The sequence below is a fragment of the Polypterus senegalus genome, chromosome 4, assembly GCF_016835505.1.
Source record: "Polypterus senegalus isolate Bchr_013 chromosome 4, ASM1683550v1, whole genome shotgun sequence".
Classification (NCBI taxonomy): Eukaryota; Metazoa; Chordata; class Cladistia; order Polypteriformes; family Polypteridae; genus Polypterus; species Polypterus senegalus.
The window spans coordinates 90,874,419-90,897,047 of NC_053157.1; the positions used below are offsets into that span (position 1 = coordinate 90,874,419).

Genomic DNA, 22,629 nt, shown 5'->3' on the forward strand with positions numbered 1-22,629 from the left:
GTAGGATCTCTGCGTTTTTCTAAGTTGATTCTGGGGTTCGTCAGGGGTGTGTTCTTGCACCTACTCTGTTCAATGCGTGTGTCTGGGCTTGCGAGTGTCCTGGATAAAAACCAAGATCCAGGCCTTTAATGACCTCTTGGGCACAGCCATCAGCAGTTTGTCTGTTTGCAGAGGGAGTGTTGACTGTGTTGAGAGGTTTACTTACCTTGGCAGTGACATTCATGTCTCTAGTGACTCTTCCTATGAAGTAAGTAGATGGATTGGGAGAGCATGGGGGGTCATGAGGTTGTTGGAAAGGTGTGTGATATCTATGCAAAAGGATGAAGGTCCAAGTCTTTAGAGTCCTGTCTTGCTATATGGTTGCAAGACATGGATGCTATCCAGTAAACTGAGGCAAAGACTGGACTCCTTTGGTACTGTGTCTCTCTGGAAAATCCTTGGGTACCGTTGGTTTGACTTTGTGTCGAATGAATGGTCGCTCATGGAGTCCCGAATGAGGCACATTACATGCATTGTGAGGTCGTAAGATCCTCATTACTGGGGACCCGAGTGGCTTGACCAGACCAAGGGTTTGCCCATGTAACACCTGGCTGTGGCAGATAGAGGGACATTTCTGGAGGGTGGGAATGGACCGTGTGTACCTGGGGAGCTGCAAACAGGGATCCTGAGTTGTTTCGTTGTGTAGTGGATGCGACAACGCACTGTACCAGTGCATGCTCTCCAACTTGACTACTAGAAAATAAGAGAATTTATATTCATATTGGTTTAGCTGCTCTCCAATGAAGTCTGTCTTTGCCAATTGTCTTCCGGACTGTGGACGCATGTGCTGTACAGTACACTGAGCTGTGCTGATGTAAGTGCTGCCAGGAGGTTTTTTTTTTTTTTAATCTGTTTTTAGTATCCTTTGCAACTTCCTGGATGAATTATAAGTTGTTAATGTGGAGTAATTCTCCTGCAAAGATATGGTACTTTTTCAAATCTGTGTCAATTGAAGATTATGTCTCTTACTGTGCTTTGATTCAGTTACAATGTAATGTTGGAAAACTGAAAAGATTTTACAGGGAAAACCAAGAGAGAGATGTGAAACAGAAAATGGTCAGAACCAGGAGATGAAAAAAATGACGAAAATCAAGGTCACAAGGACAAAACCCAGAAGAGAATGCAAGTCAAGAAACCCAGAGATCAATTCAGGAATCAAGAAATATTCACAAAAGATTCAGCAAAGTTTTTTTTTTTTTATCTGCAGTTCAAAGTGGGTGGCTATGTAAACCCACCGATGCAATTAACAATGGGTGACGAACCTGGAGACCACTCCCCCGACAATTAGAGAGGATACCCTGGTAAATAAAACAATTCAGGCACACAAGACCACCACCAGAAGAAAATTGTTCAAAAAATATAACACAGAGTTTTGGAAATGGCTTTGTAGCCCTTTCAAGACTGAAAGTTTAATAACACATTTTTTCCCTGATTTCTTCAGGAATCGCACTTGATTGCTGCATTTGACGATTGTTGATGACACTAAACTGACTCTGGTGATACAAGGGTCAAAAGAAGTGAGCTTTATATTGAGCAAGCCTAGCTGTGTTACATCAGCCAACAACTACCTAATTGGCTTGTTGCATACATTTGTTCATTTGATAAAGGGAATAAGATTAATAAAAAATGTTGCTTACTCAAGTGCCAAATATTTTTCACAGCAGTGTATGTATGTGCAGTATATATGCCATATCAGGGGTGCCCACACTTTCAGCTTGCAAGCTACTTTTAAAATGACCAGGCCAAAATGATCTACCTACATTAAAATGGTATATATATATACACATACATACATACAGGTGCCGGTCATAAAATTAGAATGTCATGACAGTTGTTTTATTTTCAGTAATTCCATTCAAAAAGTGAAACTTTTATATTAGATTCATTCATTACACACAGACTGATGTATTTCAAATGTTTATTTCTTTTAATTTTGATGATTATAACTGACAACTAATGAAAGTCCCAAATTCAGTATTTTGGAAAATTAGAATATCAATTAAGACCAATGCAAAAAAAGGATTTTTAGAAATGTTGGCCAACTGAAAGGTATGAACATGAAAAGTATGAGCATGTACAGCACTCAATATTTAGTTGGGGCTCCTTTGGCCTGGATTACTGCAGCAATATGGCATGGCATGGAGTTGATCAGTCTGTGGCACTGCTCAGGTGTTATGAGAGCCCATGTTGCTCTGATAGTGGCCTTCAGCTCTTCTGAATTGTTGGGTCTGATGTATTGCATCTTCCTCTTCACAATACCCCAAAGATTTTCTATGGGGTTAAGGTCAGGCAAGTTTGCTGGCCAATCAAGAACAGGGATACCATGGTCCTTAAACCAGGTACTGGTAATTTTGGTATTTTGTGCAGGTGCCAGGTCCTGTTGGAAAATTAAATCTGCATCTCCATAAAGTTCGTCAGCAGGCAGGAAGCATGAAGTGCTCTAAAACTTCCTGGTAGACAGCTGCGTTGACCTTGGACCTCAGAAAACACAATGGACCAACACCAGCAGATGACATGGCACCCCAAACCATCACTGACTGTGGAAACTTTACACTGGACCTCAAGCAACGTGGATTCTGTGCCTCTCCTCTCTTCCTCCAGACTCTGGGACCTTGATTTCCAAAGGAAATGCAAAATTTACTTTCATCAGAGAACATAACTTTGGACCACTCAGCAGCAGTTTTGTCTTTAGCCCAGGCGAGACGCTTCTAACGCTGTCTCTTGTTCAAGAGTGGCTTGACACAAGGAATGTGACAGCTGAAACCCATGTCTTGCATACTGTATGTCTGTGCGTGGTGGTTCTTGAAGCACCGACTCCAGCTGCAGTCCACTCTTTGTGAATCTCCCCCACAGTTTTGAATGGGTTTTGTTTCACAATCCTCTCCAGGGTGCGGTTGTCCCTATTGCTTGTACACTTTTTTCTACCACATCTTGTCCTTCCTTAGCCTCTCTATTAATGTGCTTGGACACCGAGCTCTGTGAACAGCCAGCCTCTTTAGCAATGACCTTTTGTGTCTTGCCCTCCTTGTGCAAGGTGTCAATGGTCATCTTTTGGACAACTGTCAAGTCAGCAGTCTTCCCATTGATTGTGTAGCCTACAGAACTAGACTGAGAGATCATTTAAAGGCTTTTGCAGGCGTTTTGAGTTATTTACTGTAGCTGATTAGAGTGTGGCACCAGGTGTCTTCAATATTGAACCTTTTCACAATATTCTAATTTTCCGAGATACTGAATTTGGGACTTTCATTAGTTGTCAGTTATAATCATCAAAATTAAAATAAACATTTGAAATACATCAGTCTGTGTGTAATGAATGAATCTAATATACAAGTTTCACTTTTTGAATGGAATTACTGAAATAAATCAACTTTGTCATGATATTCTAATTTTATGACCGGCACCTAATATATATATATATATATATATATACATACATATACATATACATATACACACACACCCCCCGAGTATCAGAGGTGGGTAGTAACGAGTTACATTTACTTGAGTAACTTGTACTTCTAAGGGTAGTTTTACTGCATCATACTTTTTTTACTTGAGTAGATTTGTGAAGAAGAAACGCTACTCTTACTCCGCTACATTGGGCAACACTTCAATCGTTACTTTTTTTCCATTATATAAAGTCTGACAGACAATTTTCAATCTGCTCTGTAGCGTATGCTGTCAAGTTGCGCACACGCCTTCCATTATATCTCTAGCTCTGTCGTGAGGTTTTGGATGTTCCCCAAATCAAGGCGCTGCCGCTTTGAAGACAGATGTTGTATTTTTCGTTTAAAAGCATTAACTGAGCTAATCATATTGACCATGGTTTTCCCTTTTCCTTGCAGCTGTAAATTAAGCTCATTTAACATGTTGGTCAGATCGGAAAAAAATGCCAAGTCTAGCGGCCATTGATCATTATTAAGTTGCTTGTATTCTGCATGTTTAATGACAAGGAGAAACTCCTTTTTCTCCGACCAGTGGTCTTGAAATCTCAGCAGGAATTTCTCCCTAACCATCTGCCTCAACAAAGCCATCTTTAATTATCTCTCCATCTTGGAAGGACTTCTTATGCTTAATGATCAAGTGACTCACCCGGAACGATGCTTCGGTGTGTCTGCCTTTACTTTTGAATTCAGCCAAGTGAAAAATAATGGCTGTCCGATTAACTGCGATTTTAGTTCCCTCTTCTTTCTCTTTCTCAGATCGCTTTTTGGAAGGAAGTCAGTTTCGTAATTTTTATGAACAGTTCGAAAGTACCTTTCCACATTTTCCTTCTTTGGAATAGCAAGGACAGATTGACAGATCAGACAAATGCACTTCGATTGTGACATTGTGAGAGGAAAAAAATCCTCTTCCAATTCCACATCCAGCCCATAAACAACAAATTTTTTTAAAATCGCTTCTTTAGTCGATATAAATTGAAAGGCTAACTAGATCACTTAGATAGCCGGAGTTTTGCAGTAGCTCGCGCATTTGATCGTGCGTGCAGGATGACCAGTGTGTTAGAAGAAAAGAGATCTCAGACTAGCCGCCCTGCATGTCAATCAAGTGGAAAATGCCAGAGGGAGGATATATGATAGACTAACATTTAAAAAAAAAATTTTTTTTGAATGCAACGCGATCTACCTGCATTACCTTTCCGATCTACCGGTCGATCGCGATTGACGCATTGGGCACCCCGTGCTATAAATTGTAAAATGTAGAATCCAACGAAGCATGTAATATTGTTTTGCTTCAACTCACAACTGCTACAGAAGTGTAAACAAAAATCCCTGATTGTCCTGGAGAAATAAACGACTTAGATACTGATTTGAAAATCAAAATAGAACAGAACTCTGTATGTCAGCAGCTTTCAAGTTCAGTTCTGTGGGACCCCCATAGCTTAGTTTTCATTCCAGCCAATTTCACAATCAGTGTATCATTCATACTTTCTCATTGTTTAGTGGTTTGGACTACAAATATTTCTGAGAAATACGTAAATATTTGTATTCTTGCCATACCTTTAAAGGTTTACATTTACTTTGCCATTTTCTTTAAAATTTACCGTTTTCTATATGTCTGTGCATTAAGAAACATTTCTTACAAATGAGCAGACAAGTGAATATGGCACTAAAGTACTGTTTAGCATTCACTGTTGCTGGGATTTGAAAACAACATAGAGTTTGCTCCTTACATATAAAGGTCAATGAAATATAAAACAGCAAATGAAGCTAAAGATTTACAAGTTTGGCAACAATACACAATTATTTAATAATTAAAATTAATACAAAAATAAAAACTGACACTTCAGTAAATAATTAGACCCCTTAAAAGATAAGGGCAATGCATGGATTGTGAAATAGGTTTGAATAAAAATAAATAAATACACAGCCACAGGGGTCCCACAGGACTGAGCTTGGAAACCACTGCTGTGTGCTGGTATTGTTGGTGAAAAGCAAAGCAGAGCTGAGGGGCTTAAAGATGAGTTTAGAAAAGAAATAGTGATAGATTGACATAAACAGGTGAATGGATTGTTGTGTGATATGCACAGTAAATGTGTAAAGTGTTCCGGGGTTTACTTTCAAAAATGAATGATCACCTTTAGTACGGTACTTCAGTATTCCTTCCAAAAAACAGCTACGTGAGGCTGAAAGAGTGAAATGGAGGATTTCATTTTGTACTTGGTGGCATATGATGGGTCCTATAAATCACAAAATCAGAGGCCACATGAAAATCTTGATATACCTGACTGACTGCTCAAACATACAAATCTTCCAATTCCCAGCAACAACAAGCAAAATCCTGTGCGTTCCTTTTCATAACATGCCCCCAAGGTTGTAGGTTCTTTTTCCCTTGATTGCTTCAACTACTATGAAGTGGATAAAGTTGGAATTACCATCACTGACAAAGAATGGCATGTTATGGACTGACCATTAAAGCAAAGTTCCTTCACATGCTAGTTTTTTTGTTGTCCTTCACTTTGCAGCACCTGAAGAAAAAAAGACAGTTATTCCGTTTCTGTAAGGAAACATGACAACTTACTAAGATTAAACAAAGTAATAATAGTTTTGTTTCCACTCTGGCAACAGTCATGGGTGTTAAACATGAAAACAAAGCAGGTAAAAAAAACTTTCCCCCCATGCTTGCTATTGTTACATACAGTATATGTTGTCTTTCATATGCCATGCATCAACTCCTGGATACAAGTATTAATTACGTAGAAGTGCAGCGCTCCCTAGTACAGTTGGGACCATCCTCATCATTACACACTTAGACAGGTCACTTGGGTCACTTCAGTTACTTTTAGAGAGTGTGCTTCATAATTATTCATCAATAGTGTGTGGTTTGACTAACTGGATGGTAACATTTCTCAGTTATCAGTGAATTTAATATCTTGCTTGGTTAACATCCAATCTGCTAGTACATGTCTCCCCTCAGAAGAAATATATTTATGTCATGGATAAAACACCTAGTGATAGACAAAAAGGTAGCAATGTTATTTTTTGACACAGGTGAAGTTCTACCACTGTACTTATTGTTGAAGAACTGTGTGTATACAGCAGTTATCAGTGACTGATTCTTATGCCAGTGCAAGTATTTAATCAAATGTCCTTACTGCTAAAAATGCAACTATAAACTTCAGTCATTTCATAAGTATTTTGTGCTCAGGTGCTTGTTTAGGCTTGCCACATACACAGCAACTATGCCAGTAGTAATGAAAAATGTTTTCCTGCTGATGGCAGTAGAGAGCTCAAAAAAGTGCATTTTAAAATTGTAAAACTGTTCCTATATAAGTTACTTTATGACATTAAAAGCACTGTGATCTGCACAATCTGAAAATGTTTTATTTTAAGTTACATAAAAATCTGGTGTTATGTATGTGTTCATTCACTGGAGTGGAATGTGGAATATGCAGCTAGAAGGAAGCTTGACTACATTAGAATGTGACGCATGTCCTGTCCTCGACTTAAGGACTAACAAACATCTTTAAAAACTGTTACCATTAGTACAATATTGGCCACTCCAGCATGTGTAAAATTTTCTATTTACACATCAAAATTTTTAGAACAGCAGTAGAACTGGAAATGCACCCCATTATACTGTATATCAGATCTGATAATAGCATGTGGAATGTGGGAGCAGAAGACTCTTTGGTTGAAAATGGGTCTGTTATTGGCAGTATCCTCAGTGGCTACAGATAATTATTATATTATAGGTCATCATGTTTGATACAAGCTTATATTTTTATATGTGTCTACTGAAGGTGGAAGAACTGCGCCTCCAGTTTCTCTTTCCTCAAAAATGGCACATCGTAGGCCAGTCTTGAATTTATCCATACTGCTCAAAGAACCAGCTTAGTCTGAACTGTATGTAGTGTAATTAATTCAAACAGCATGTTAGGGCATCCTGCTGTGATGAAAATCATGGGAAACCTTTAATTTACTCTCGAGCAGTGCCATACCTCTTATGCATTTTGAAAATGATTGCTTTAAGACTGTGTACAAGCTAATGCGTTTCTCTCTCTGTTCACATCTCAAAATTAATAACAGCCATAAAGGATTAATAATAATAATAATAAAACATTTTATTCATACAAGGTGCCTTTTTAAGCACTCGAGGACACTGAACAAACAAAAAAAAACAAAAAAAAAAACACATTCTTAAAAAAACAGAGAAAAAGCAATTTTAAACAGATGGGTTTTAAGTTTACATTTGAAAGTTGAGAATGAGTCAATATTTCTAAGCACAATAGATAGTGATTCCAGAGCTTGGGAGCAGTAAGGTTGAATGCTCTGCTCCTCATGGTGGTTAGATGGGCAAGAGGGATGGTCAGATGGATGGAGGAAGAGGATCCAAGGTTACGGGATGGAATGCCAGCATGAAGAAGGTCGGACAGATATGGAGGGGTGAGGTTATAAATGGCCATAAATGTCAACAGCAGAATTTTAAAATAAGAGATTAAGTGGATGATAATGATGGACTTCCAAAATATGATTAATTATAAATACTATATTGATGTATCTACAGTATATTTAATATACACTTTATTAGTTTGCCCAGTTAGAACAAATTGACTAGGCAGAAAGGGCATACTCGCATGATCCATTTGATGGAATTGCAACCAAGAAAGAAAAACAACGAATAACTGAGAATAAAGCAGTTAGAATGTCTATAACATTTAAGACAGTATTAACCTTGCAGTCATAGACATCCTCCTTTTCCCAACATATCTGTTCTAAGCTGTATTTTAAGTTATGATGTCCTGTTGGGATTAACTTGCAGTGGTAATGACAAATAGGTTCTGAAATATTTCAGCTAAGGGCGACAGAAGCTTCAAAGTACTGTAGTTCTACTATCTGTCCATGGTGTTAGGAGTGTGGTGACATTGGTTGCATGTTGAGTATAGCACATGCAAGTAACAATGTCCTGGCTCTCTGTGCATGGGACAATAATGACCTGATAAATCTATGAATGGTGTCATCTCCAAGGGTAAAACGATGGCTGTCCATGGGGCAAGTTTTAATGGTTCAAAAAAGAGAAGGTAAAAAATAAAACTAAAAAGAGCTGTCAGAAACCAGACCTGAAGTCATTTCTAGACGATTAATAAATCTAGCAACAGAAATCAAAATGTAACACAAAATAAGATTAGCCAGTAGTCCAAAACAAAACTAGAATCCTAAACCACAAAAAGAAACACAAGCTGAGTTTTGCTTATCAAGTTAAGTAGTGTTTAGATTAATGATGTCACATAAGTGTGATGCAAATCATGTGATGGCAACAGTAAACATGGCCACACCCACAGAAAAACAACACAAAACTTGCAAGGGTATTTTTCTCTGTTCTTTTTTATATGATGAGCTCATATAACTTTTCATTAACTCTTGTATTTATATAAGTTTACTGTTAAATGATAAGATATTTTGGTACCTTTCTGTCTCTACAAATTGGGTGTGTTGGATTGGCTATACCATTGTCTTTATCTTGACTAGTGTATACCGATATATTTTACAGTTATGTCTGTAAATTATCCTAGTCTTCATAGGATCAAGCAATTCTTTATTTCTTCATGCTTGTGATAATGAACTGAGCTGCTCCAGGGGTCGGGAACCTTTTTGGCTGAGAGAGCCATGAACGCCACATATTTTAAAATGCAATTCCGTGAGAGCCATACAATATGTTTAAAACTAAATAAAAGTAAATGTGTGCATTTTATGTAAGACCAACACTTTTAAAGTACAATAAGTCTCTAAATTCTTTTTAATAATGTCGTTATGCTGTTGCTAACCAATGATGAATAAAGTACTTCTTACCATTAATGCAACTTCTGGTGCTGCATGGTTTTGCTGATGGCTTTGTAGTCTGGTTGATACGTGGTGAGGTTAAGCTTCATGCAGGCCATCCGTTAAATGTGATCGTAGGTTGGTCTTAAAGTACTTTAGATGTGAGAAAGACTGCTCACATGCATACGTAGAGCCTGACATTGTCAGTACAGCAATACTCACACGCTGCAGTGTGTGGTATGTGACGGGAAGCACGTTCCAAGTTTTGACAATCAGCTGGTCCGCGGGTTGAAGTTTTTTCATTTCTGCCCACTTGTGTTTGCTCGCCAACTCTGCTTGCTGTCATGCAAGTCTTTTAAATCTTCATTCAGTGACTTGAACTTATTCACCCACATTATCTGAGGCCTTCAGGTCAGCAGCTTGTAGCTCAAAATCTCTGACGGAGACACCGGGGATGTAACTCAGGTCAGTGCTGTCCACTGCACACTTGTGTGGATGGGTAATGAACTTAAAAAGGCGAGTGCGCCCACAAAATTCTCCAAAGCGCACTTTGAATGACTGCAGGAGGTTAGATGTGAAGCCCGCTAGCTGCTGAAAATCAAGCAAATGTTTAGCAGGGTCACTTGCTGTGCATGCATCTTTAAACTCTCTCAGTTTTTCAAAGTGTAGTAAACGACCTGTTTCAATGTTGGCGATGAAGAGTTCTAGCTTGTTTACAAATGCAAACACTGCTTGTTGAAGGGATAAGACAGTATTTCCAACGCCTTGCATTTTCACATTGAGCTGGTTCAGTTGTTCAGTCATGTCCACGAGATAGTAGAACTTCAGGAGCCACTCAGTGTTAGCTAACTCATGGATGCTCGAAGTTTTTCATTTCAAGAAAAGTCCGGATTTTGCTCAGACAAGCCGCGAAACGGCTGATCACCTTCCCTCTTGACAACCAATGCACATTGCTGTGCAGAAGCAGACCAGGATAATTATTCCCAACTTCATCCAGCAGTGTTTTAAACTGGTGATCATTTAAAGTTCGGGCATCAATACAGTTGACCACCCGAATGACCAGCGACATCACCTCACCAAGCTGCTCGCCACAAATCTGAGCACAAAGCGCCTCCTGATGTAGGATGCATTGAAAACTTAGGATGGGTCTCTTTTCATGTTCACGAAGAAGCGCTACAAATCCTGTTTTTCCCCACCATGCACGGAGCACCATCAGTATACACCGAAATAAGTTTATCTATCAGTAGATTTTTTTCTTTAGCGAGCTCAGTGAAAAACTTGAATAAATCCTCCCCTCTTGTTGTCCCTTTCATAGGAAAAACAGCAAGACTTTCCTCACGTGGTGTGTCACCTACAGCATACCTTGCAATCACGCTGAACTGGGATAAATGGCTTACGTCTGTTGACTCATCCAAAGCAAGAGAAAAGAATGGTGCTGCATTTATGTCCTTCACTTGTGTTGCCTCAATTTCATTTGCCATCATGATGGTACGATCGTGAACAGTTCTTGCCGACAGAGGCGTGTCTTTTATTCGTTTGATTATCTTGTCTTTATCCGAAAAGTCATCAAAATGTTCATTGGCAACATCAAGCATGAATGTTTTGGCATACTCCCCATCTGTGAATGGCTTTCCATTTCTCAAAATTGCTAAAGCACCAGCAAAGCTAGCCGGATTCCAGTCAACTTGTTGGGTCCAAACATGGAGTTGCTGCTGACATGCTTTCTTCCTGCTGTCCCCCACAGGATATTTCAATGCAAATGTAGTATGACGTGTGTCGAAGTGCCGCTTTATATTTAACAGTTTTATTGATGCAATTTTATCATTGCATATTAGACACACTGCAGAACTTGCTCTCTCCACAAAGGCGAATTCCTCTGTCCATTCCTGCTGAAAAGTACAATACTCCTCATCTTATTTCTTTTAGCCATCTTCTTCGATAAAAGGGTTTCTGCAATTAGCTAGCTGACTACTTGATTAAAAGGAGGGAAGTTTACTTCCTGACCTCACAACGACTCGTGTACGCTACGCATTATCCAATAACAATTTGGTGTTGTCCCGGAGGACAGCTGTGATTGGCTCCAGCCACCCGCAACCATGAACATGAGTGGTAGGAAATGAATGGATTGAAATACATGAGAATGCTTTATATTTTTAACGTTATTATTTTTCTATTAAAGATTTGCCTGCGAGCCAGATGCAGCCATAAAAAGAGCCACATCTGGCTCGCGAGCCATAGGTTCCTGACCCCTGAGCTACTCATATGGCACAGTTCCCTTATTCCTGTTGTAACAAAGGATGTCCTATGGAACATTTGCAGTGATGACCTCAGCTGTTATTTTAATAAAAATTCCCCAATAACTCCCATAAAAAAAAAAAATTAAAAAATACGCTTAAAATATTTTGCATATACAGGGAAAAAAAAAAAAAACAATAGCTACCAGGGATAATGTACTTTAATTGGTGTTAGGGAAACAATAACTCTGGACTGCAGAATACAGACAAAAGTCATATGAACTACGACAGGCCAATAAATGGTAGTAAAGAATTAAGATCTAGACCAAGCGAGACCATGCTTCATTTTACTGAGGAGGCACTGGAGATACCCGGCTCCTTAATTAGAAAGTGGTGTTTGGAGATGCAGGGATACCTGGGGCTGTAAGAAATATCACTTTGAATTGTAGCAGTAGTTTGAAAGGGTAACTATGGTGGGGTTTAAAGGCTACATTATGCTAGTAAGCCAGTCATCAAGTGATTACTCCTGGGGCTTAAATGGTGGGGGTGAAGAGTACACAGAGTAGCAGAGGGAGAGAGAATCGGGGTTGAGTGAATACTATTTTGTTTTGGAATGCTAGACAAGGATAGGTTGCCCTACCTAAAGGTTTGAGACAAGATCTTGTAGAGTCATGCCCAGAGGCAATTAGAGTTTGTTTTCTGTTTTTCATTGCATACATCTGAGGTCTTTCTTTGATTGTCTCCATTGTATGCACTTTTGGTTGATTACACATTTTTGTTACTTTATAAACATCTACTTAGACTTTAGAATGCTTTATCCCTGGTTAGCAGGGACACATGGAGGTACTGAAAAATTACAAAAATAGATATTGTGGAATAATGGGTAAAATTGTTGCCATAAAATGAATTAGTCCTAAATTAATTTTTTGCTGTGGTGATTCTGTCTGAGATTTGCATGTTCTTCCCATTTTCGTTTGTGAATCATCCAGGACATTCAATTTATGGTGCCAGGGCTAAAGTTCACCAGTGTAAGAATGTGTGTGGCTTTGTTTGTACACACATAGGCATGGTGTGGGTAGGTTTCTGCCTTGCTGTTGATGCTAGGCTATATTTACATGTAAACACTCACTTAGACTGAGTAGATTTCAAAATAGCAGATGAATGGATATATCACATTATAGTAAAAACTATAGTGAGTATAATATAACAAGTTTACAATGCACCTGATTGACATTTGTTTTAGAAAACTCCCTCATTCACCAGATAGCAATGGTATATCAAAACCAAGACAACTGTTCATTGAACATTCACTATAAACATCTATTATTTGTTGTTCAAATATATTCATGGAATTACGGAGACACAGACGTCAGAGACATTGTAAATAAGTTTTCATCTATGTTTTGCGTAGGTGGTTAAATGCTTACAAAGACTATTCTTGAAAAAGTGAATTTGCAGAGTAAGCTTTTATTACTACAGTTGCAATTTAAGTTAACAGAAGAACATACAATTACAAAAAATACAGACGAAATAAAGGTTACACTGTATTCACAATCTTTAACAAGCCTACCTGATCCCACACAAGTGCAATAAAAGCAGTAATTGAAAAAGCCACAAGAATGTCTGTTCATAAAACCTAAAATTCAGCAAGCTACAGATAGTATCAAACTTAGGAAAAATGCAAAAAAGCAAAGGAGATCTTCCTTATCACATTTGCTAGGAGGAAAAAAAGAATCCAAAATTATTTCTGCAACTGCCCTCAAGAGGGTATTTTAGTCACAAATAATCAGTGTAATAAAACAGTACTAACAAATATTATTGCTTAGCCACAGAATTGTTCTAAAACAGTAACCAAAGAAGGTATTATTGTAGACATATATTTCACAAAACATAAAATTATGAGATCCACCTAAATCAGAGCTAAAGCCTTCCCTGGTACACGTGACCATAGGGGTGGAACTAATCCTAGACTTTGATGTCCATTTAGGCATCTGAAATCTTTTTTTGAAACTGATACAAAACCTCTGATACAAAAACCTCAAGCTACTTCTTTTACTCTCTTTTCAGCAAATTTTTAACAATGAAAAAGATTTTTTAAAACTTGTACAAAATACATTTTAACAAAACAACTTTAGAATTTTCATGTTACTTTCAGGTAAGTGCATTTCATAAAAACAATATCTGCATAAGACATGGTGGAATGATTACATCTCTGGCAGCTCTGTATGCTTATGTTCAAATAACAGTTCTGCAGTATAAAAAGCTCCAACTTTAGGACCCTCTGTAATAGCTGTTGGTAAAAATTGTGATTAAATTGTGCCAGGCCATCTGTGGGGTCATCAGCTGTGCAAATGATTTACACCAATCTTTGAGCTACACAGACACAGAACACAATGTCTTTATCCTCTGTGTCCATATTCATCATCATGGCAGGAATAAGGCATACATGTTTTTTTTCTACAGTAAAGTTATGGGTTTCTGTATCCATTCAAATGAGGTTAAGAGTTTAAAGCCAAAAAAGACGGTCCTGTTTTATTTCAAAAACCACTCATAATTAAGTTTTTTAGCCTAGAGTATGTGATAAACTTGTTTGAGTATTTATCAGCCTTGGTTTCACTCTTAATTCTTCATATATCTTACTTAATTTCATACCCATAAGTGGTAACCTAAACATTTCAGAATGTTTCTTGTATTGTTGGCTTAGAGGAAAAGACGCAAGATACTTTTTCAAAATGCTTAACTTGCATTTCTGTTTTCATAAAAACAGTATAGAAACTGTAGTATGAAAAGTGTTAAACATTCACCAATGTAATCTGATGTGTATTTATATTTTAGATATACTGTCACTGCATATGAAGCTAAAGGGTGGCCATTACATACAATACATTTTTCAAAATTAGTGGATTCTACTTACTTTGTCATGCTATTAACTGCAGTGCCACTGACATCAACCCAGGGTCATTGCTCTGTTGGATCTGCAGTGTTTTGTTTGTGTGCTTCTTTTCCAGAACTTGGAGGTTTTCTTTCAGAGTCCGAAGGATACTGGTAAGGAAATGGGCAATGCTAAAGCTGCTTTGCTAAGAATATTCGTGCTCCTTTTATGACTGCTAGTGCCGCTAAAACCTGGGGCTGTTTAAAGGGTGGATACACACTGTACATTTTATTCAGATGTTCTGTTAATTTTCTATAATTCTGTATTTTTTTGGTACAATCTTAAAATATACAATATATATTTCTTGTACTCTTTGTGAAGAGGAAAAAAATCTGATACAAAAGATTATTATACAACTCCATTGCTTCCTAGATATTTTGTGATGCACTAGAAACAAATGGTTAAACACTTAACCTGCAATTGCTGAGCGCATTGAGTAGTGAGAAAAGCACTTTATAAATGCAAAGAATTATTATTATAAAAGTGTTTATTAAATTCTTTTTGGGAAAATGTAATTCATATCTGAACAGTAAATGAACTGGCAATTGTTGCATTCCTTGAAACTTGATAGTTAGAAACTGGACTATTCAGTATTGGGAGACTTTTGGCAGGGATGACACAATGGTTAGCACTGCTTACTCACCCATCTTCAAGAACTCAAGTTTAATGCTGGTCATATCACAACCTGTATATAGTTCATATATTTTCTTTAGATACTCTCAAAGACAAAGTTTGTTTTATTGGTAAATTCAACAATGACCATGTAGTTGTGCACATGAGTGCCCAGTTATTGGTGTATAGACTGGTGCATGTGCAAAAACAGATAGATAAATATTTTGGGAAATTGAAAACAAAACCTGGTATAATTATGCAGTAGTCGGCACTGCTTCCTAAATGGAGATTTCAAATCTCATCATAAGTACTTTTCTATATGAAATGCATCAGTCCTTCCTATATTGGCCCCAAATATACTCTAGTTTCCTCCCACATCTCAAAGCTGTGTATTTTAGATTGATTGGCTGGTTTAGTAGCCTCCTCCAATTCACTGCATAACCCCTGAGTGAGTCACTTATTTCTTGATGCTTATAAAAAATGAATGGGAAAACATTGTAAATCACTTTGCTACATAAATGTCCTATAATTATTATGACATAACTACCTGATCTTCTGGTTGTGTAACTGAACTGTGGAATATGATGGCACCAAATCCTGTGCTGGTTTTTGCATTGTGTGGTTGTTGCTAAGGTTTGTTCTAAGCATTTGAGACACTGAATTAGAATGATGCATAAAAAAAATAACAGGGTTATAAAGTTTCATCATGCATAGGTTTAATGGGTGCATGTGTATTCTTTTTTTTTAATTTCATTTTAATGTAATCATTACATATAGACAGATTAATTTTTTACAAAAAATAGGATTGAAAACAAATCAACACCCACCCGAGAAACAGAGCATGGCCAACGGAGTAAAACAAAGCACTGAGGAAATAGATTCTCTTCCCATTTCTTTTTCTTCTCCATTTATCTTTACACACCTGTTAAACTCATCAATTTATGTATTTTTACAAGCTTTAAGAGCTTATTCTAAAATATTATTGATTAGATCCTGCCAGGTTTTGAAAAAGTTCTGCACAGATCATTTAACTGAGAATTTCATATTTTTCCAATTTCAAATAATATAAAACATCAGTTACCCACTGACTTAAAAGAGGAGAGTTAGGATTCTTCCAGTTTACCAAAATAAGTCTGTGTGCCAATAGTGTAGTGAAGGCAATCACTGTTTGTTTGTCCTTCTCCGCTTTAAGCCCATCTGGAAGAACACCAAACACAGCTGTTAATGGGTTAGGAGGGATTGTGACACCAAGGCTGTCTAAAAGGCACTTACAAATTTTTGTCCAGAATGATGTTAATTTGGTGCATGCCCAAAACATGTGACTTAGTGACGCTGGGACTTGACAGCAGCGTTCGCAGGTTGGATCTTGCCCTGGAAACATTTGACAGTTTTAAGCGAGACAGATGTGCTCAATATATAATTTTGAGTTGAATAATTGTATGCTTTGCGCATATGGAGCTAGAGTGAATTCCCTGCAATGCTACCTTCCACTCCGTTTTTGACATGTTGAGTGACAGATCCTTTTCCCACTGTCCTCTTGGATATTTGAAAGGAAGGGCTTGTAAAATAATTTTATATATTGCAGAAATGCTCGAAAAAAGTCCATGAAACTGAATAATATTTTTTACAGCATAGAGGAAGGTATGAGATGACAGAAATCGGGCAGGTTCTGCTTAACAAAGTTTCTAATTTGAAGATAGTGAAAGAAATGTGCTGCTGCCAAGATAAATTTGGAATGTAACTGTTCATAGGATGAAAACATGTTGTCTATATAAAGATCTCTAAGCAATTTAATCCCAAATGTTTTCCAGATGTTTGCTAGAGTTGAAAAAGATGGTTCTCATGTAGAGGTGCCACAGATAAAAGATTCTCCATCTTAAAATTCTTTCTACATTGGTTCCATATTCTGAGTGAGTGAAACACAACTGGTAGTATATTGGCGATAATTTGCATTTATCGGTGCACAAAGCAGGGAATATAAAGAAAAACTGCAGGATTTTATTTCTATTGTGGACCAAGCATGTGTATGTTCAACAATTTGTGTCCAGGTTTTTATAGCTTGTATGCTTGCTGCCCAGTAATAAAACTGAAAGTTAGGTAGAGCCATGCCACCTTCTGCCTTAGGTCTTGTAGGGTCGCTCTTTGGATACATGGATGTTCTGAGTTCCAAATAAATGAGGTTATGGTTGAATCTAATTGCTTAAAAAATGATTTATTGATATAGAGTATATATATGTATATATGTATGTATATGTACACTCACCTAAAGGATTATTAGGAACACCATACTAATATGGTGTTTGACCCCCTTTCGCCTTCAGAACTGCCTTAATTCTACGTGGCATTGATTCAACAAGGTGCTGAAAGCATTCTTTAGAAATGTTGGCCCATATTGATAGGATAGCATCTTGCAGTTGATGGAGATTTGTGGGATGCACATCCAGGGCACGAAGCTCCCGTTCCACAACATCCCAAAGATGCTCTGTTGGGTTGAGATCTGGTGACTGTGGGGGCCATTTTAGTACAGTGAACTCATTGTCATGTTCAAGAAACCAATTTGAAATGATTCGAGCTTTGTGACATGGTGCATTATCCTGCTGGAAGTAGCCATTAGAGGATGGGTACATGGTGGTCATGAAGGGATGGACATGGTCAGAAACAATGCTCAGGTAGCCCGTAGCATTTAAGTGATGCCCAATTGGCACTAAGGGGCCTAAAGTGTGCCAAGAAAACATCCCCCACACCATTACACCACCAGCCTGCACAGTGGTAACAAGGCATGATGGATCCATGTTCTCATTCTGTTTACGCCAAATTCTGACTCTACCATTTGAATGTCTCAACATAAATCAAGACTCATCAGACCAGGCAACATTTTTCCAGTCTTCAACTGTCCAATTTTGGTGAGCTCGTGCAAATTGTAGCCTCTTTTTCCTATTTGTAGTGGAGATGAGTGGTACCCGGTGGGGTCTTCTGCTGTTGTAGCCCATCCGCCTCAAGGTTGTGCGTGTTGTGGCTTCACAAATGCTTTGCTGCATACCTCGGTTGTAACGAGTGGTTATTTCAGTCAAAGTTGCTCTTCTATCAGCTTGAATCAGTCGGCCCATTCTCCTCTGACCTCTAGCATCAACAAGGCATTTTCGCCCACAGGACTGCCGCATACTGGATGTTTTTCCCTTTTCACACCATTCTTTGTAAACCCTAGAAATGGTTGTGCATGAAAATCCCAGTAACTGAGCAGATTGTGAAATGCTCAGACCGGCCCATCTGGCACCAACAACCATGCCACGCTCAAAATTGCTTAAATCACCTTTCTTTCCCATTCTGACATTCAGTTTGGAGTTCAGGAGATTGTCTTGACCAGGACCACACCCCTAAATGCATTGAAACAACTGCCATGTGATTGGTTGATTAGATAATTGCATTAATGAGAAATTGAACAGGTGTTCCTAATAATCCTTTAGGTGAGTGTATGTGTATATATCTGTCTATCTGTCTGTCTGTCTGTATGTATATACATACAGTACAGGCCAAAAGTTTGGACACATCACCTCATTCAATGTGTTTTCTTTATTTTCATGACCATTTACATTGGTAGATTCTCACTGATGGCATCAAAACTATGAATGAACACATGTGGAGTTATGTACTTAACAAAAAAAGGTGAAATAACTGAAAACATGTTTTATATTCTAGTTTCTTCAAAATAGCCACCCTTTGCTCTGATTACTACTTTGCACACTCTTGGCATTCTCTCGATGAGCTTCAACAGGTAGTCACCTGAAATGGTTTTCACTTCACAGGTGTGCCTTATCAGGGTTAATTAGTGGAATTTCTTGCTTTATCAATGGGGTTGGGACCAGCAGTTGTGTTGTGCAGAAGTCAGGTTAGTTGGACGATCCATCTATTTTTCAACAGGACAATGACCCCAAACACACCTCCAGGCTGTGTAAGGGCTATTTGACCAAGTAGTTTTTATGCCTTCAGTGAGAATCTGCCAATGTAAATGGTCATGAAAATAAAGAAAACACATTGAATGGCTTGTACTGTATATATTATATATATATATATATATATATATATATATATATATATATATATATACAGTGGGATGCAAAAGTTTGGGCAACCTTGTTAATAGTCATTATTTTCCTGTATAAATCGTTGGTTTTACGATAAAAATGTCAGTTAAATATATCATATAGGAGACACACACAGTGATATTTGAGAAGTGAAATGAAGTTTATTGGATTTACAGAAAGTGTGCAATAATTGTTCAAACAAAATCAGGCAGGTGCATAAATTTGGGCACTGTTGTCATTTTATTGATTCCAAAACTTTTAGAACTAATTATTGGAACTCAAATTGGCTTGGTAAGCTCAGTGACCCCTGACCTACATACACAGGTGAATCCTATAATGAGAAAGAGTATTTAAAGGGGGTCAATTGTAAGTTTCCCTCCTCCTTTAATTTTCTCTGAAGAGCAGCAACATGGGTGTCACAAAACAACTCTCAAATGACCTGAAGACAAAGATTGTTCACCATAATGGTTTAGGGGAAGGATACAGAAAGCTGTCCCAGAGATTTAAGCTGTCTGTTTCCACAGTTAGGAACATATTGAGGAAATGGAAGACCACAGGCTCAGTTCAAGTTAAGGCTCGAAGTGGCAGACCAAGAAAGATTTCGGATAGACAGAACCGACGAATGGTGAGAACAGTCAGAGTTAACAAACAGACCAGCACCAAAGACCTACAACATCATCTTGCAGTAGATGGAGTCACTGTGCATCGTTCAACCATTCGGCGCACTTTACACAAGGAGATGCTGTATGCGAGAGTGATGCAGAGGAAGCCTTTTCTCCGCCCACAGCACAAACAGAGCCGCTTGAGGTATGCTCAAGCACATTTGGAAAAGCCAGCTTCATTTTGCAATAAGGTGCTGTGGACTGATGAAACTAAAATTCAGTTATTTGGGCATAACAAGGGGCGTTATGCAAGGAGGAAAAAGAACACAGCATTCCAAGAAAAACACCTGCTACCTAACAGTAAAATATGGTGGTGGTTCCATCATGCTGTGGGGCTGCGTGGCCAGTGCAGGGACTGGGAATCTTGTCAACCAAGAAACTTTCACTACCCAAAAAAGACATAAATCGTTTGCAACTAGTGCAGAATGCAGCTGCTAGAAATCTAATTAGGAAAAGAAAATCTGAACACATTACTCCAGTTTTGATGTCACTACACTGGTTACCTGTGTCATTCAGGATTGACTCTAAAATTCTGCTTATGGTTTATAAAGTCTTAAATAATCTCGCCCCATCTTATATATAGGAATGTCTGACACCTTATATTCCAAATCGTACCCTCAGATCCTCAAATGAAGGTCTCCTTAGAATTCCAAGAACAAAGCTTAAAAGAAGTGGTGAGGCGGCCTTCTGCTGCTATGCACCTAAAATCTGGAATAGCCTGCCAATAGGAATTCGCCAGGCTAATACAGTAGAGCAGTTTAAAACACTGCTGAAAACATATTACTTTAACATGGCCTTTCTATAACTTCAATTTAATTTAATTTATCTTAATCCTGATACTCTGTATGTTCAATTTCCTTATAATAACTACTCATGGTGGCTCTAAAATCCGTACTGACCCCTACTCTCTTTTCGGTGTCTTTGTGGTGGTGGCCTGCGCCACCTCCACCTACTCAAAGCTTCATGATGCTCCAACAACGATGGATGGATTTAAAGGCAGAAGTCTACGTGACCATCATCAGCATCAAGCCCTTCCGTGAGAACCCTAAATCCAAAGAGGACTGTTTCATTTATGTTAGGTAGAATGCCCTGAGGGGACTGGGCGGTCTCATGGTCTGGAATCCCTACAGATTTTATTTTTTCTCCAGCCGTCTGGAGTTTTTTTGTTTTTTCTGTCCCCCCTGGCCATTGAACCTTACTCTTATTCGATGTTAATTAATGTTGATTTATTTTGTTTTCTTATTGTGTCTTTTATTTTTCTATTCTTTATTATGTAAAGCACTATGAGCTACTGTTTGTATGAAAATGTGCTATATAAATAAATGTTGTTGTTGTTGTCAAAGTTGAGGGACGCATGTATTCCACTCAGTATCAGCAGATTCTGGAGACCAATGTCCAGGAATCCGTGACAAAGCTGAAACTGCGCCGGGGCTGGATCTTTCAACAAGACAATGACCCGAAACACTGCTCAAAATCCATTAAGGCATTCATGCAGAGGAACAAGTACAACATTCTGGAATGGCCATCTCAGTCCCCAGACCTGAATATAATTGAAAATCTGTGATGTGAGTTAAAGAGAGCTGTCCATGCTCGGAAGCCATCAAACCTGAATGAACTAGAGATGTTTTGTAAAGAGGAATGGTCCAAAATACCTTCAACCACAATCCAGACTCTCACTGGAACCTACAGGAAGCGTTTAGAGGCTGTAATTTCTGCAAAAGGCGGATCTACTAAATATTGATTTCATTTCTTTTTTGTGGTGCCCAAATTTATGCACCTGCCTGATTTTGTTTGAACAATTATTGCACAGTTTCTGTAAATCCAATAAACTTCATTTAACTTCTATATATATATATATATATATATATATATATACACACATATACATACACATATACACACACACACATTTATACATATACTAGCAAAATACTCGCGCTTCGCAGCGGCGAAGTACTGCCTTAAAATTTTTATTAAGAAGAAAATGAAACCTTTTAAAACTGAGGGAAAATATACCAATAATTATTTGTTAAGGATCTCTTTGTATACCACATTGCGAGTTCGGCCCTCCGGTTGTAATATGACCAAGCTGTGCGCTGAGCTTACTCTTGAGCATGCAACATACAGTTGACCATGTGAACAGTAATCTTGTTTCAAAACTCACAGCTTGGATTGCTGCTGTCATAATCGGTTTGAGTTTCATGGTTTATTTCAATTACGACAGTATTTGTAGGACTTGTGTTGAAGAGACATTCAGCATCTGTCAAGCGTGGTAAGCATACAACCAGTTTCATCGATAACTTCACATCCAGCTTTTGAGAGTTTAAGCATTCATAAACATCCCTCACCTGTCAATCTAAGATGTTTAAGAGGCATTGGCGGTTGTCAAAAGGTGTAAAATATTTGGCCATGTCGGAACATTTGAAAACGACAACCGAACAATTCAGCGGCAGCCATCAACTCACATGAAGATGCATAGGTGAAGGGCTTAAGCATTTCACTCTTCTAGTGCTCCTGTGTAGTATAATTATCTCCTGTACCGTCATCAGTGCACAACTTGAACCTGTCCCAGTCATTCAATACATAAGACACAATGTTCCTCAGGATATCAAGAGTGAGCCTGATATGGCCGTGCAATATGTAACACAAAGAATGGAAAAGGCAGGTGCCATCTCTGGGCATGGAAACCGGTAAGTGATAGTTCTTTGATCGATGGTGATCACCTCGATAGACATGTTAATGGGGGTACGGTTGGAATGATAAAGGAAATGGGTACCTGAACAATACCTAAACAATAACTATAATCGT

General features: G+C 38.2%; 1 protein-coding gene across 4 annotated transcripts in view; it reads right to left on the reverse strand.

Annotated features, from left to right (window-relative positions):
* Positions 1–4,491: 4,491 nt before the first annotated feature.
* Positions 4,492–22,629, reverse strand: part of LOC120527529 (solute carrier family 22 member 5-like) — a 163,979-nt gene continuing 145,841 nt past the window's right edge. Inside the window, exons 10-11 of one of the 4 annotated variants that reach the window (XM_039751034.1) lie at positions 14,448–14,575; positions 13,005–13,823 (exon numbers count right to left, since the gene is read on the reverse strand). In XM_039751034.1, coding sequence (XP_039606968.1) covers positions 14,452–14,575 — 124 coding nt within the window. In that variant the 3' untranslated portion in view covers positions 13,005–13,823; positions 14,448–14,451. Of the gene's footprint in view, positions 6,008–13,004; positions 14,576–16,246; positions 16,275–22,629 lie in introns of those variants that run through there. The other 3 variants (XM_039751035.1, XM_039751033.1, XM_039751037.1) reach the window with 3 other exon arrangements.